This window comes from Pecten maximus, chromosome 1, assembly GCF_902652985.1.
Source record: "Pecten maximus chromosome 1, xPecMax1.1, whole genome shotgun sequence".
Classification (NCBI taxonomy): domain Eukaryota; kingdom Metazoa; phylum Mollusca; class Bivalvia; order Pectinida; family Pectinidae; genus Pecten; species Pecten maximus.
In genome coordinates this window covers 22466297-22482444 of record NC_047015.1, presented here as the reverse complement: position 1 = coordinate 22482444, position 16148 = coordinate 22466297, and the positions used below count along the sequence as shown (strand labels likewise).

The following is a 16148-nucleotide window of genomic DNA, read 5'->3' as shown; positions in this document are numbered from 1 at the left end:
TCCATCTCCTGTTATTAATTTACAATCTACACCCACAAGCAATTAAATAATTTATATAACATACCATCACATGTGTACTACAGTAGTCAAATCAGATTCCACATACCTCAACCAGCTCAAAATAAAACCAAATTCCACATACCTGAACCAGCTCAAAATAAAACAAAATTCCAAACATCTGTACATGCTTAAAATAAAACAAAATTCCACAAACCTGAACATGCTCAAAATAAAACAAAATTCCACACGTCTGAACTAGCTCAAAATTAAACAAAATTCCACATACCTGAACCAGCTCAAAATAAAACAAAATTCCACATACCTGAACATGCTCAAAATAAAACAAAATTCCACACACCTGAACCAGCTCAAAATAAAACAAAATTCAACACATCTGTAAATGCTCAAAATAAAACAAAATTCCACATACCTGAACCAGCTCAAAATAAAACAAAATTCAACACATCTGTACATGCTCAAATAAAACAAAATTCCACATATCTGGACATGCTCATAATAAAACAAAATTCAACACATCTGTACATGCTCAAAATAAAACAAAATTCCACACATCTGACCATGCTCAGAATAAAACAAAATTCCACATATCTGGACATGCTCAAAATAAAACAAAATTCCACACATCTGACCATGCTCAGAATAAAACAAAATTCCACATATCTGGACATGCTCATAATAAAACAAAATTCCACATATCTGAACCAGCTCAAAATAAAACAAAATTCCACATATCTGAACCAGCTCAAAATAAAACAAAATTCCACACACCTGAACATGCTCAGAATAAAACAAAATTCCACATATCTTGACATGCTCAAAATAAAACAAAATTCCAAACATCTGGGCCAGCTCAAGTAGTTGAAACAAGATTTTACACATTGGGCCAGATCAAAGTAGTCAAAACAAGATTTTAATGCCTGGTCCAGCTCAAAGTAATTTGAAAAAGATTTTGCATGTCTGGACCAGATCAAGGTGGTCCAAACAAGTTCTGGCACATCTAGACCAGCACAAGTAGTTGGAACAATGTTTCATTAATCTCGGCCAGGTCAAAGTATTCCAAACAAGATTATGAACAACAAAAACTGTCAAAAGACGAAAAAGTGAAAGTTTATTACATGTACAGTGCAACTTCCGAAAACCGAACCTTCTAAAAACCGAACACCTCTGAATACCGAACGAATTGTTATTGTACGGAATCGGTCCTTCTTTATTATGGTATTTAAAAACTTCCAAATACCGATCCCTCTGAATTCCGAACACCGGACCGATTTTGTCTCCGGTTCCTGATAAAGTATACCAAAAGTTACTTCTGAAAACCGGCCTTACCTGAGCGATTATGACACGAGGTCAGGCTAGTCAACCGTGAAACAACAACTGTGACGGGTATTGTGTGAAGCCAAATTGTGTCTCGATCGGGACTTACGTTTACATGTAGGTGATTTGTACAGGTAATCCAATAAATACCCTGAGGGGCGTTATGATTGTAGTGTATAATCAACACGGTAATTAATACTAATTCTGAAACAATGCCACACGTCATCGAAGCGCAGCAGATTCCATGTTAATCTTCGCAATACAAGTAGAGCTAGGAGCCTGAGTTTCGCATTCTAATCTAAATGAGGCCCAATAAGGGGTGTTCTTGCAGGGTCATAACTATACACACTGAAATGATGCCAGTGTCCGATGTTTATTTTTTAAGACAATACCGATATCGGGAATACCACCGGTATCAAGTGATCAATTGTAATTCATATTGAAGCAAGACATCTTCACACACTTTCATATCATTCGATTTCCGTTTTTTGTAAAATCATTAAATATCCCGTATTAGGCCCCACCACATGGCGAAGCAACAGAATGCAGGTCGATCGTGAAGTGCAGTAAATGTATAAAACTATATAAAACAACAGTTAGTCATTTTAATTTCTTATATAATCTGTAATATATGCATTGATTTACTTTCATGAGATTCATATTCTTCAGACAAACCAAATTATCTATGTGCGTATAGTAGGCCTAGTGTCGGTTTGTAATCGGGTACAATCTAACATCGTCCGACCAATTATATTCGGAACTCGACCGGTTATTTTGACCAACTTCTCCAAACCGAACCCTCTGTAAACCGAACAAATATCAATGTCCCATGCATGTTCGGTTTATAGAGGTTCCACTGTACATTTGTATTGAAATTGCAAAATCAGCAAAGTTGAACATATACTGATAGAATTAAGACATGAAATACTTCATATCAAATACTTTATGTTAATATGAGCTCAAAATGTCTTGAGTGGACATTCAGAGTCAGTGATTTTAAAGTTTAAGCCTTAAATGAGTTTGTCATGAAATCCAATCGTTAAGTATTATTTTTCTATCAGAAGAGATGAGAGTGAAGAGTCCACTTTAGCAGTGTAAAGTATCACTATGACTCAAGCAACCTTAATCTTCCGCTTTTTTCTCTTCTGGATGGTCTCTATTTCCTCCTCAATGCCTTCATCCCCTTGGTCTGAGTCAATGGAGACAATGTTCTGACAGACAGTGACCAGCTTTGTTATCCGATCGTCAAGTTCATCAGCCTTTTTCTCCTCCGGAGACTTACCTAGAGAAATAAAGAGGAAAAACATATTTGATGAGATTATGACACAACCTGTCCTAGCCATACAGTACTGGAACAGTCTTACACCTCGGGGAACACATCCAGGCTCCTTATGGAAACACACGCTAGTGTGAGCTACATTTCAAGTTCATACTGCTGGGAATTCACAAATTGGGGTATTCAGAGATTCAATTATACACACTACCTGATTTTATAGAAATTATTCAATAATGTGCTTCATTCACTTTATATTTACTTACGAGTCACTGCAATATAATACTACATTGTATGTACAGGAATATTAAAGTAACAGGATCTACGGATATTCATATGAGAAATACATTATCCACTTTTCAAGAAATAATTTAAAGGAGATACTGATGATATTTTGCAGCTAACCCATTGTTATTGTACTGATGATAATACCTACTGATTTGTAACATACACACTGTACCAATGATAATACCTACTGATTTGTAACATACATACTGTACCAATGATAATACCTACTGATTTGTAACATACATACTGTACCAATGATAATACCTACTGATTTGTAACATACACACTGTACCAATGATAATACCTACTGATTTGTAACATACATACTGTACCAATGATAATACCTACTGATTTGTAACATACCTACTGTACCAATGATAATACCTACTGATTTGTAGCACGCAAAAATTATATCAAAATATCAATTAAAATTTGGCAATGTTTTTTTTAAATCAGTTGGGATGCTTGTGACCATAGTCAGTGAGGTCAGACATGTTGTCTAATGTTCAGTGGGTATGACAAGGGTTTTTTCAAGATGTAAAAGACAAACGATAATTATAAAGAAACATCTGATGCCAGAGTTCAGCGTTCATCAGATGTGAACTGACCTTCTATGTACTTGATCCTGCTCTTTCGTGGATCATTGAAGAAGGGGGTTGACTTCTTCTTGGGTTTCCCTATACCCAGCATCAGCTTGAACTTGTTGACCATGTAGTCTATGACCTCATGCTCATTTGACTGGTGGTTTATGTCTTTTCTGACCACCTCAAAGCTGTAGAGGACGATGGACAGAAAGATGTTGACCAATACAAAATTGAAACAGAGACAGAAGAGACCAAACAGCAGTGGGCCGGTCACACGAGTGGTCGTCATGGCTTTCTTATAGTCAAACTTTCCTGTGGAAGAGAAATTCATCATTTCAATATTTGTTTTTACTCCTATGTTTAAAGAATTTAAAGAAATTAAAAATTCATATAAATCTGTGGAAATAGAAATGGGAGTTTCACAAGAGATATTGAGAGTATTTGATTATTACAGAGCTGAGGTGCTGTGTGAAATGATCACATCATCCCTCCTGTTGATATTTCTATGTATCTTAGGACCTTCCAGACAATAAAGTACAAGCTAGATATCATCAATGGATGCCTTTAAGCTCTGAAACAAAACTTATTGAATAAGTCAGGGACGTATAATAACGTACATCATATGTCCCTGAATTATAATGTATACGGCACAATATAAGCTCACAGGCACTATGTGATGAGTTAGCTGAACACTTACCTAGCATCATGGACAGGAGAGTTTCCATTGTGGTGACAAAGGACCGGAAGTTGAAGAGGATGGACTGAAAGAACATATAAGCTGTGGCACAGAATGCCAGGAATCCAATAAGGAACACAACTCCAAAACTCAGGAGTGACCATGACGCATGCTTCATAGTCAGTGCAAATAATGAAATCTTCCTGTTGAATCGAAGCAGTCGCAGGAAACGTATGTTCAGCATGAAAACCACAAAAGCGAGGAAATAACCACACACCTAAAAATGAAGCATTTCTATGTTAATGTGGTTTTTATTTCAGTTTTATAATGAATATAGTGAATATGTGTCATATAGTAATGGCCCATCTAAGTCATCTGTTCTAAACTGGGTTAATGGTATGTTATAGTGCTCAACCATCTAGTCACTTGTTACTGATTCAACTAGAGGTTTGTCACAGTGGTGAATCATCTAGTCACTTGTTACTGATTCAACTAGAGGTTTGTCACAGTGGTGAATCATCTAGTCACTTGTTACTGACTCAACTAGAGGTTTGTCACAGTACTCAACCATCTAGTCACTTGTTACTGACTCAACTAGAGGTTTGTCACAGTGGTGAATCATCTAGTCACTTGTTACTGACTCAACTAGAGGTTTGTCACAGTGGTGAATCATCTAGTCACTTGTTACTGACTCAACAACAGGTATGTCACAGTGGTGAATCGTCTAGTCACTTGTTACTGACTCAACTAGAGGTTTGTCACAGTGGTGAATCATCTAGTCACTTGTTACTGACTCAACTAGAGGTTTGTCACAGTGGTGAATCATCTAGTCACTTGTTACCGAGACAGCTACAGGTATGTCACAGTGGTGAATCATCTAGTCACTTGTTACTGACTCAACTAGAGGTTTGTCACAGTACTTGGTACTGATTCATGTAGGAGCATATTAAGTCACCTGTAAGTGATTTGGCAAAGTTAGAGGTATGATGTATAACATGATGTGTTAATGACTTGACATCGGGCCAGTGGTGAAACACCAGACCAGAATAGGACGCTTTATCAAGGGAGACAACCCATTGTGAAGTAGGACCACATACTACCAGGTTGTAAAACAATACATACCTCATCTAACTGCACGGCCCTGTACAGGTTAACATACGATGTGGGGTTCTCCCTAATTTTGGCCATGACCTGTATACTGACCACTGTCCTCCAAATAAACACCAGGACAATACTGAGGGAAAACAGAACGGTCAGCATATCCCACCAGTTCCAAAAACACTGTAACGAGAAAATAGTGATACACATAGTAAAGACAATAGTAAAATGGTGACGCATACATTGTAATACTAATATTCAATCAGTGAGACATGTATGATAATAGTTAATTAGTGAGACACACATTGTCATAATCAAACTGTGAGAGACATCGTCACAGTCAACTGTGAGACACACATTGTCATAATCAAACTGTGAGACACACATTATCATAATCAAACTGTGAGACAAACATTATCAGACAAACTGTGAGACACATTATCAGACAAACTGTGAGACACACATTATCAGTCAAACTGTGAGACACATTATCAGACAAACTGTTAGACACATTATCAGACAAACTGTGAGACACATTATCAGTCAAACTGTGAGACACATTATCAAACAAACTGTGAGACACATTATCAGACAAACTGTGAGACAAACATTATCAGACAAACTGTGAGACACATTATCAGACAAACTGTGAGACACATTATCAGACAAACTGAGACAAACATTATCAGACAAACTGTGAGACACATTATCAGACAAACTGTGAGACACATTATCAGTCAAACTGTGAGACAAACATTATCAGACAAACTGTGAGACACATTATCAGACAAACTGTGAGACAAACATTATCAGACAAACTGTGAGACAAACATTATCAGACAAACTGTGAGACACTTTATCAGTCAAACTGTGAGACACATTATCAAACAAACTGTGAGACACATTATCAGACAAACTGTGAGACAACATTATCAGACAAACTGTGAGACACATTATCAGACAAACTGTGAGACAACATTATCAGACAAACTGTGAGACACACATCATCAGACAAACTGTGAGACACATTATCAGACAAACTGTGAGACACACATCATCAGACAAACTGTGAGACACATTATCAGTCAAACTGTGAGACACATTATCAGACAAACTGTGAGACACATTATCAGACAAACTGTGAGACACATTATCAGACAAACTGTGAGACACATTATCAGACAAACTGTGAGACACATTATCAGACAAACTGTGAGACAACATTATCAGACAAACTGTGAGACACATTATCAGACAAACTGTGAGACAACATTATCAGACAAACTGTGAGACACATTATCAGACAAACTGAGACAAACATTATCAGACAAACTGTGAGACACGTTATCAGACAAACTGTGAGACACATTATCAGACAAACTGTGAGACACATTATCAGACAAACTGTGAGACACATTATCAGACAAACTGTGAGACACATTATCAGACAAACTGTGAGACAACATTATCAGACAAACTGTGAGACACATTATCAGACAAACTGAGACAAACATTATCAGACAAACTGTGAGACACGTTATCAGACAAACTGTGAGACACATTATCAGACAAACTGTGAGACACATTATCAGACAAACTGTGAGACACATTATCAGTCAAACTGAGACAAACATTATCAGTCAAACTGAGACAAACATTATCAGACAAACTGTGAGACACATTATCAGACAAACTGTGAGACACATTATCAGACAAACTGTGAGACACATTATCAGACAAACTGTGAGACACATTATCAGTCAAACTGAGACAAACATTATCAGTCAAACTGAGACAAACATTATCAGACAAACTGTGAGACACATTATCAGACAAACTGTGAGACAAACATTATCAGACAAACTGTGAGACAAACATTATCAGACAAACTGTGAGACACATTATCAGTCAAACTGTGAGACACATTATCAGACAAACTGTGAGACAAACATTATCAGTCAAACTGTGAGACAACATTATCAGTCAAACTGTGAAACACATTATCAGACAAACTGTGAGACACATTATCAGACAAACTGTGAGACAACATTATCAGTCAAACTGAGACAAACATTATCAGACAAACTGTGAGACACATTATCAGTCAAACTGTGAGACATATTATCAGTCAAACTGTGAGACATATTATCAGACAAACTGTGAGACACATTATCAGTCAAACTGTGAGACACATTATCAGACAAACTGTGAGACACATTATCAGTCAAACTGAGACAAACATTATCAGACAAACTGTGAGACACATTATCAGTCAAACTGTGAGACACATTATCAGACAAACTGTGAGACACATTATCAGACAAACTGTGAGACACATTATCAGTCAAACTGTGAGACACATTATCAGTCAAACTGTTAGACACATTATCAGACAAACTGTGAGACACATTATCAGACAAACTGTCAGACACATTATCAGACAAACTGTGAGACACATTATCAGTCAAACTGTGAGACACATTATCAGACAAACTGTGAGACACATTATCAGACAAACTGTGAGACACATTATCAGTCAAACTGTGAGACACATTATCAGTCAAACTGTGAGACACATTATCAGACAAACTGTGAGACACATTATCAGACAAACTGTGAGACACATTATCAGACAAACTGTGAGACACATTATCAGACAAACTGTGAGACACATTATCAGTCAAACTGTGAGACACATTATCAGTCAAACTGAGACAAACATTATCAGACAAACTGTGAGACACATTATCAGTCAAACTGTGAGACACATTATCAGACAAACTGTGAGACACATTATCAGACAAACTGTGAGACACATTATCAGTCAAACTGTGAGACACATTATCAGTCAAACTGTTAGACACATTATCAGACAAACTGTGAGACACATTATCAGACAAACTGTCAGACACATTATCAGACAAACTGTGAGACACATTATCAGTCAAACTGTTAGACACATTATCAGACAAACTGTGAGACACATTATCAGTCAAACTGTGAGACACATTATCAGACAAACTGTGAGACACATTATCAGACAAACTGTGAGACACATTATCAGTCAAACTGTGAGACACATTATCAGACAAACTGTGAGACACATTATCAGACAAACTGTGAGACACATTATCAGACAAACTGTGAGACACATTATCAGACAAACTGTGAGACACATTATCAGTCAAACTGTGAGACACATTATCAGACAAACTGTGAGACACATTATCAGACAAACTGTGAGACACATTATCAGTCAAACTGAGACAAACATTATCAGACAAACTGTGAGACACATTATCAGACAAACTGTGAGACACATTATCAGACAAACTGAGACAAACATTATCAGACAAACTGTGAGACACATTATCAGACAAACTGTGAGACACATTATCAGACAAACTGAGACAAACATTATCAGACAAACTGTGAGACACATTATCAGTCAAACTGTGAGACACATTATCAGACAAACTGTGAGACACATAATTCTCGAATTGTATGTACATTTGTGTCCGTTGTTACATCTACTTACTTTGAAATATTCACAGCCTTCTCTTTTTATTTTCATGAGTTCCCGAAAAGTGTAGAAGAGAATGAAGAGTACGGTGATAAATTCTGTGGCCATTACAAAGTACATGAATGAGCCAACGTAACGTTCCAGCTTAAAGACATGGAAATGTGGAAATGTCTGAAAAGCTGAAAAAGATAAAATAAATTCATAACGGAACCACCGTCAATGTTGACGTATATCATTAACTTGCATATTAAACGGTAATCATTTTAGTGCTTTTCATATTGAAAGTCTTCTGCTATATTATGATTGCATTAACTGAGTTTATATATCTTGTTTTCCTGTATAAGTACTGGTGGTGTACTAATGTATCACTGTGTTTATCTGTATATATTCAGTTATATATATGTTTATAGTATTTGATGAATATATACTTATCTACATTTACATATATCTACCGCTGTCCCTATCTAAACACCAAAACCACACTGCATTCATAAGGCTTTAAACATTATTAAACAAGTGTAATAGGTGAGGGAAAATGTATGACTAGACCGGGGTTCAAACCCGGGACCTCCGAACACTAGCCGGATGCTCTACCAATTGAGCTACCTGGTCGCCGATGATCGACCCGTGCCAAGTGTCATTTCGGTGCTTCTGCCTTAAATAACAAATGACTATCATCAAAGATTTAAGTGATGGTACATTGTACATGCTAGAATTGTAGTTTGTACTAATACAGCTGATCTGTCCAATTATAGACACAATGACTATTGTTTTATCTCTAACACCACTGATACAGCTGATCTGTCTATTTATAGACACATTGACTATTGTTTTACCTCTAACACCACTGATACAGCTGACCTGTCTATTTATAGACACAATGACTATTGTTTTACCTCTAACACCACAGATACAGCTGATCTGTCTATTTATAGACACAATGACAATTGTTTTACCTCTAGCATCACTGATACAGCTGACCTGTCCAATTATAGACACATTGACTATTGTTTTACCTCTAACACCACTGATACAGCTGACCTGTCTATTTATAGACACATTGACTATTGTTTTACCTCTAACACCACTGATACAGCTGACCTGTCTATTTATAGACACAATGACTATTGTTTTACCTCTAGCACCACTGATACAGCTGACCTGTCTATTTATAGACACAATGACTATTGTTTTACCTCTAACACCACTGATACAGCTGACCTGTCTATTTATAGACACAATGACTATTGTTTTACCTCTAGCACCACTGATACAGCTGACCTGTCTATTTATAGACACAATGACTATTGTTTTACCTCTAACACCACTGATACAGCTGACCTGTCTATTTATAGACACATTGACTATTGTTTTACCTCTAACACCACTGATACAGCTGACCTGTCTATTTATAGACACAATGACTATTGTTTTACCTCTAACACCACTGATACAGCTGAGCTGTCTATTTATAGACACATTGACTATTGTTTTACCTCTAACACCACTGATACAGCTGACCTGTCTATTTATAGACACAATGACTATTGTTTTACCTCTAACACCACTTATAGTCAACATATTTCAACATCCTCTTTTATCTTGTAAAAACTACTTCACATGTATCCCAATGTATCGTACATCCCTTAATCTCTGTAGACAAATGGGGGAACAGTATTTGCTTTGCATAGAAAATACAGCAAAGTCTGGATAGCATTTCATAAAACTAAAAAAAAATCACCAAAATTATCAGTAAAAATTAAAAAAAAAAAAACTCAAAAGGTCTTCAATGCAACCTTAATACAAAATTATTAGATTAAATGGCATGATTATTAGATTAAATGGCATGATTATTAACTTGACTGTTACTATGAACTTTAGATTACTGTAAGACCCTACCTCCAGTTGGTAAGAGTTCCAGTAGGTACAGACACACACCCCACAAGTTGTGATTCGGGTTGTACAAGTTGAATTCCACAAACACGGCACGAGTGTGGAAATCGATCCATTGTTTGTCTAAGATAGTGTTGAAAGTGCTGACGGCTGTATTGAGATCTGGACCGAGGTCAGCCACATAACCTCCACCATTGTACATACCAAATATCCCCCAGTATGGCAAGCCGTCCAAATCCCATATAGATTTGTATGTAAATTGTTCATCTGGCACATCAACTGAAATAAACACATTGGTGGGAAAATGATATTCATGATACTGTATTAGTACATATAGTTTTAATGTAACCTAGAAATCAGTACACATTGGTACTGTGTTCATCCCCTACCACCTGACTGGACCCCCAACCCTAACCCCTAACCCCCAACCCCTCAACCCCAACCCTTAATACCTGACTCCCCACCCTTAACACCTGTGTGTTGGTGGGAGGTTGTGATCAAGCTTCACATTAGTCCTGTTAAATCATACAGTAAGTCTATTCTCACTTTACCTGAAATGACTTTGGGCCGATCTGGAAAATAAGTTTGAGTTGTGTCTATTAGTGATGATATATGTATATAATTATATGGTGTATAAAGCTGTAATTTACCTGCGTGGTCAAATGTCTGCCACTCAGCCAGAAAGTCCTCTTTGTCCTCTCTTCCAAATGAATATTCATCACGACAAAGGATTGAGAAGAAATTCAGAGGTTTGAGACAATGGTCTGTTGGTTATAAAACATAATGATATTGGTAATGACTGTTAATTGTTTGTTAATTCCTTTCTTGGTAGAATTATTTGATATTTTTGGTTATGTTTTTTTAATTATTTTCTTGGCAGTTAAACAACTGTCTAGCTAGCTGTTATATTCAAGAAGACATGAGGGTTAACAAAGAAATTTGACAATGAGTAATATAACACAGAAATGAGAACATACGTGGCTTTATGCGTAATTGACGCAGTCGGGCTCCGCCGACTAAGATGGACTGTGCATCCTGTATGGTCTGGTCCTCCATGAGGTCGCCATTGTACCATTCTGTCTTGTACAAGCCCGGTAACAATGAGTACTGTGTCCAGTTCCAGAAATCTTCATAAGAATGGATCTGATTTTGTAAGATTCAAAACACATGAATTTGAATTATATTACCTTTAACTGGGACAAAAGGTACCCATATTTTTGTGAGTTAACCTGTTAGATACTTTTAGATTTCTTAGTTGTGATGTAATGTGCTACTCAGTAATATGGTTTTCTATTATACTGTAAAAGTGGAAATGTTTGTGGTGTGGAAATTTTTGCTTATTTTGCGATCATTACATCTCCGCGAAATTATCCACACGTGAACATAATAACACATGAAAATATTGACCCATGAATATTTCCATCAAATAAACTAAATACCATAAAATCCAAGACGCAAGTTCCTAGTGGTATACCATATGTCAGCATTCACGCGTCGTATCACCCGTGATGTGTAACGTTGCCATGGTCGGTCAAGAGACATGCATGGCTATACTAATTTAAGACACGTGTAAAATGATAGTATTTTATCTAATTCAATGTTTATTTATCATTAAATTTTCTTCATTTTGTGATAATTATGATCATTACTACATTAACGTTACTGTACAGATTAATCCCGGAGCCGCTCAGCCATTTTGTAGCTATAGGCCCCGAAACAGCAAAGGTTTCATTTGTTACACAAAAGACCAACTACTTGTAATAGAAACTTTAAGTCTTTGCATGATAATATGTTTTATTTGAATCAGAAACTATCGATACATTATTGCAATGAATGACCCGTTTAATACATTGAAAATATAGTATACATAAGCTGTTGCGTTTACGAAAGGGCTACAGTAGAAAAAGGTATATATGTTGGAGAATTAGGTCATGCAGAACATCAATATGTATGCTTTTAAATGGCCCAGTCGTATTCACTTATCTACCAAACTTATTTGATACCTGCTAAATTAACCATCGCTAATTGAGACACCTGTGTTTGTTTTGACTGGACATGAATACATATCATGTCACTCAGCATGACCGGACCGCCAAACCTTTCAACTTAACCCCTGGTGGCACCTCGCGTGGCCTGTCTACTTAGCGTGGGTGGCACCTCGCGTGGCCTGTCCACTTAGCAAGAGGGAGGAGATTTACATGTAATACCATAATTGGCAATAATCAAGAGATGTTCAGTCGCAATTAGATGATCAAAATACTAAGTTAACACTGTATTTGACAATACATGCATGATTTCTTAATAAGTTTGTCATACAGCACGAGCACTGGTATCATATACATACATCGCTATACATTGTCGGGGCCTAAAGTTGTAATCACCTGTCTCGTGCGAGGTATATTTTTCAACGCAAAAAACTAAATCAACGCTAAAACATGTGACATGTATAAAAAAAAATTCTTTCACAGACATACTGCAAAGATCACACATATAACCCATTAACCTGTTGATCATAGAATTGGTATTTTTACTTGGCCGATCGACACGAGCTTTCAATAGAGTTTTCTGTAAAAAAAAAAATCTAACTTTTCGTACATGTCCAATGAAATCGCAGCGCAAAAATAATTTTCATCATGACTGACCGCGTGAAAACATCCACACTGCAAACAGTTTGGAAGCTGACTAAGCAAAAATTTCAACGCATGAAAATATCCACTTTTACAATAGGTCGTTATATATATAGAAAGTAAATGTATTACATCAGTGGTAATATAAGTTGGTCTGACTAGTTCTTTGTGAGTTAATGTATTACCTGGTAATATGACTTACTCTAGTTCTTTGTGAGTTAATGTATTACCTGGTTATATGACTTACTCTAGTTCTTTGTGAGTTAATGTATTACCTGGTAATATGACTTGCTCTAGTTCAATATGAGTTAATGTATTACCTGGTAATATGACTTACTCTAGTTCTTTGTGAGTTAATGTATTACCTGGTAATATGACTTGCTCTAGTTCTTTGTGAGTTAATGTATTACCTGGTAATATGACTTACTCTAGTTCTTTGTGAGTTAATGTATTACCTGGTAATATGACTTGCTTTAGTTCTTTGCTAGTTAATGTATTACATGGTAATATGACTTGCTCTAGTTCAATATGAGTTAATGTGTTACCTTGTAAAATGGCATACTGTAATTCTCAGTGCTCCAGGCATAGGTGACCTTGTTGAAGATTTTATCATAGTTTTTGTGAAGATGGTTGGACCATGGATCTCGGTTCGTGTAGGCAATCAGAAGGACCAAGTAGAGGAAGATGAGGCTTAGACCGACCTCTTTCAGCATCGCATACATGGCCAACTCTTTAGCTCTGCCAACAGATTTCATATTAAGCTCGATGTAACGCAACAGTTGTCAGAGATGTTTATCTTTGGTTTTCCCTGTTTGTCCTCCTCAGTGTACAATGATTATAAAAAAAACTACGAAGAACTTATAGATAAATTATAAAATATTCTACATTATATATAAAGATAGGTCACCTAATACTCTTAAGTAAAATCATGTCTACTGACACATTTCTAAAAACTATCACCAACTTAACTGCAATATTAACACATACTCCTGCTGGATAGATTTATTTAAATTGTACCTCTCTTCTTTGGCTGTGTTGAGGAAGTCCACCTCTGGAGGTAAAGGTGCAGTCATCTTCAAGTCCTCTATAGCCTGGAGCTTACGAGGATCGTTAATGTCGGTCTCCGTGTAATGTTGGTGAAGGAACTCTTCATCGTCTGCCAGACCACCAGCCAATGGTTGGTCATCTGTGCTGGTATCCGGCTTTTTGATGACCATTGCATAAAATATGGCAATCACAATGACCTATACAAATACAACAATGATGACAAAATTATATTTACAGTCGAGTCTTGTACTTAGTCAGTCGGGTCATGAAATTTTAAAATATATTTATCCTGAGTATTTCGGGAAACTGAGTATTTATGAAGAATTTTCACTTTTGGAACTGAATTTTACTTCATGTTAAGTAGACTTATGGAGTTATCAGATAAGGTTTGACTGTACTTATACTACAATGTAGTTAACACATGTACCCATTCAGTCACATGTTTTTGTTTTATTCCAATGCTACTAACATAGTCGGCAATGATATGATGAAAATAACATCAGTAATGTCCTGATAAGACTCAGCTTCTAGTTTCTTAATGAAAGATTACTACTTTAAACTAAAATAAACGTCTTAAACTTACCTTTATGGGCTGGGAGAGGAATACGGACTCAAAGAAAGACACAAAAAAAGACAATAGCCATTCCTCTGATTTTGCCTTGCCAAAGGACCCACCAAACTCTACTGTAGCCCAAAATGCAACTGCCACAGAACAGAAAGCCAATGTATGACCAACATACACAAACCATGATGGTAGCCGGCGCTTCTTTTTTGTATCTGGTCTGGCCTTAGGCCTTGTGATAATAGGGGTAGTTGACTTAGAAAATCTTCTTTTTTCATCAGGTTTGCTATCCACTTTCTCCAGGGCATCTATATGTTTAAGTTCCTTTTCAAGTTCTAACTGCACCAGATCAACCTCTAAAACTGATTTCTCCTGTTCAAGTGATGACACTTCTTCAGTAATATCTGCATATTTGCCATCCATTTTCGGTTTTGGAGGGAGGGGCGCCCGGGAGTAACGGTATATCATGACAAGTAGTATGTTGATGGGCAGGGCCATCATTCCACTCATCAGACCAACATACAGTCCTGTTAAGGTGAAGGTCATAGGACCCAGCTTGTACTCCTGGGGTGAGGCTCCAAAGTCGGCACCATACCAGGCAATACTAGAACACATGGTGCAGAAGAGAAGTGACAGGCAGCAGGTGAGTCGCTGAACACGTGAGAAATGGCTACGTGCTGGTCGCTGGAACACAGAGAACCAAATGTGGCCATCTGCCAGGTTGTGTTTGGCCTTGGACCAGAACAGGTAGTTAAAGCTTGTCAAGTCTTTCTTTCCAGCAATGGGGATCATTCGGTCAATCTGAAAACAACACAAACTGTCAATAAAGTGTTATGTCAATCTAAACTAAAACACTTCGTACAAATTAAGTGTTCAAGACTTTCAAGCTCACATAGTTGACAGTGTTTCATTTAATATATATATTGTTACCATATATTATGTCATCATTTGTCAAGTAAAATTTTCCAATAAATTTACATGTATAGTTCTAAATTAGAACGGAGTCCCCGGCTGATGTGTAAATGATTGAAAACTGTGAATTACTGAGAAAAATAGTCCACTTACCAGGCCCTCACTGTCATCTAGGGAGAGCCAGTGTTCCCCGATGAAGTAGTACTTGTCACCAGTCTGCAGGTCTGTGACCTGCATCCTACTGAAGTACCAGGAAGGACTTGATCCCATGTTGTCATGCCAAACCCTGTACACAAAAAAACAAAACCAGAAGCCTATGGATTGCATTCC

The 16148-nt window shown here is 36.9% G+C and overlaps 1 protein-coding gene across 1 annotated transcript in view; it reads right to left on the bottom strand.

The window, feature by feature from the left end:
- Positions 1-1996: 1996 nt before the first annotated feature.
- LOC117334517 overlaps positions 1997-16148 on the bottom strand; it is a 48217-nt gene continuing 34065 nt past the window's right edge. Inside the window, exons 20-31 of the mRNA XM_033894229.1 lie at positions 15972-16104; positions 14928-15707; positions 14315-14541; positions 13843-14035; positions 11648-11813; positions 11321-11434; positions 10677-10949; positions 8793-8956; positions 5279-5437; positions 4178-4433; positions 3505-3792; positions 1997-2617 (exon numbers count right to left, since the gene is read on the bottom strand). Coding sequence (XP_033750120.1) covers positions 2448-2617; positions 3505-3792; positions 4178-4433; positions 5279-5437; positions 8793-8956; positions 10677-10949; positions 11321-11434; positions 11648-11813; positions 13843-14035; positions 14315-14541; positions 14928-15707; positions 15972-16104 — 2923 coding nt within the window. The 3' untranslated portion in view covers positions 1997-2447. The remainder of the gene's footprint in view (positions 2618-3504; positions 3793-4177; positions 4434-5278; positions 5438-8792; positions 8957-10676; positions 10950-11320; positions 11435-11647; positions 11814-13842; positions 14036-14314; positions 14542-14927; positions 15708-15971; positions 16105-16148) is intronic.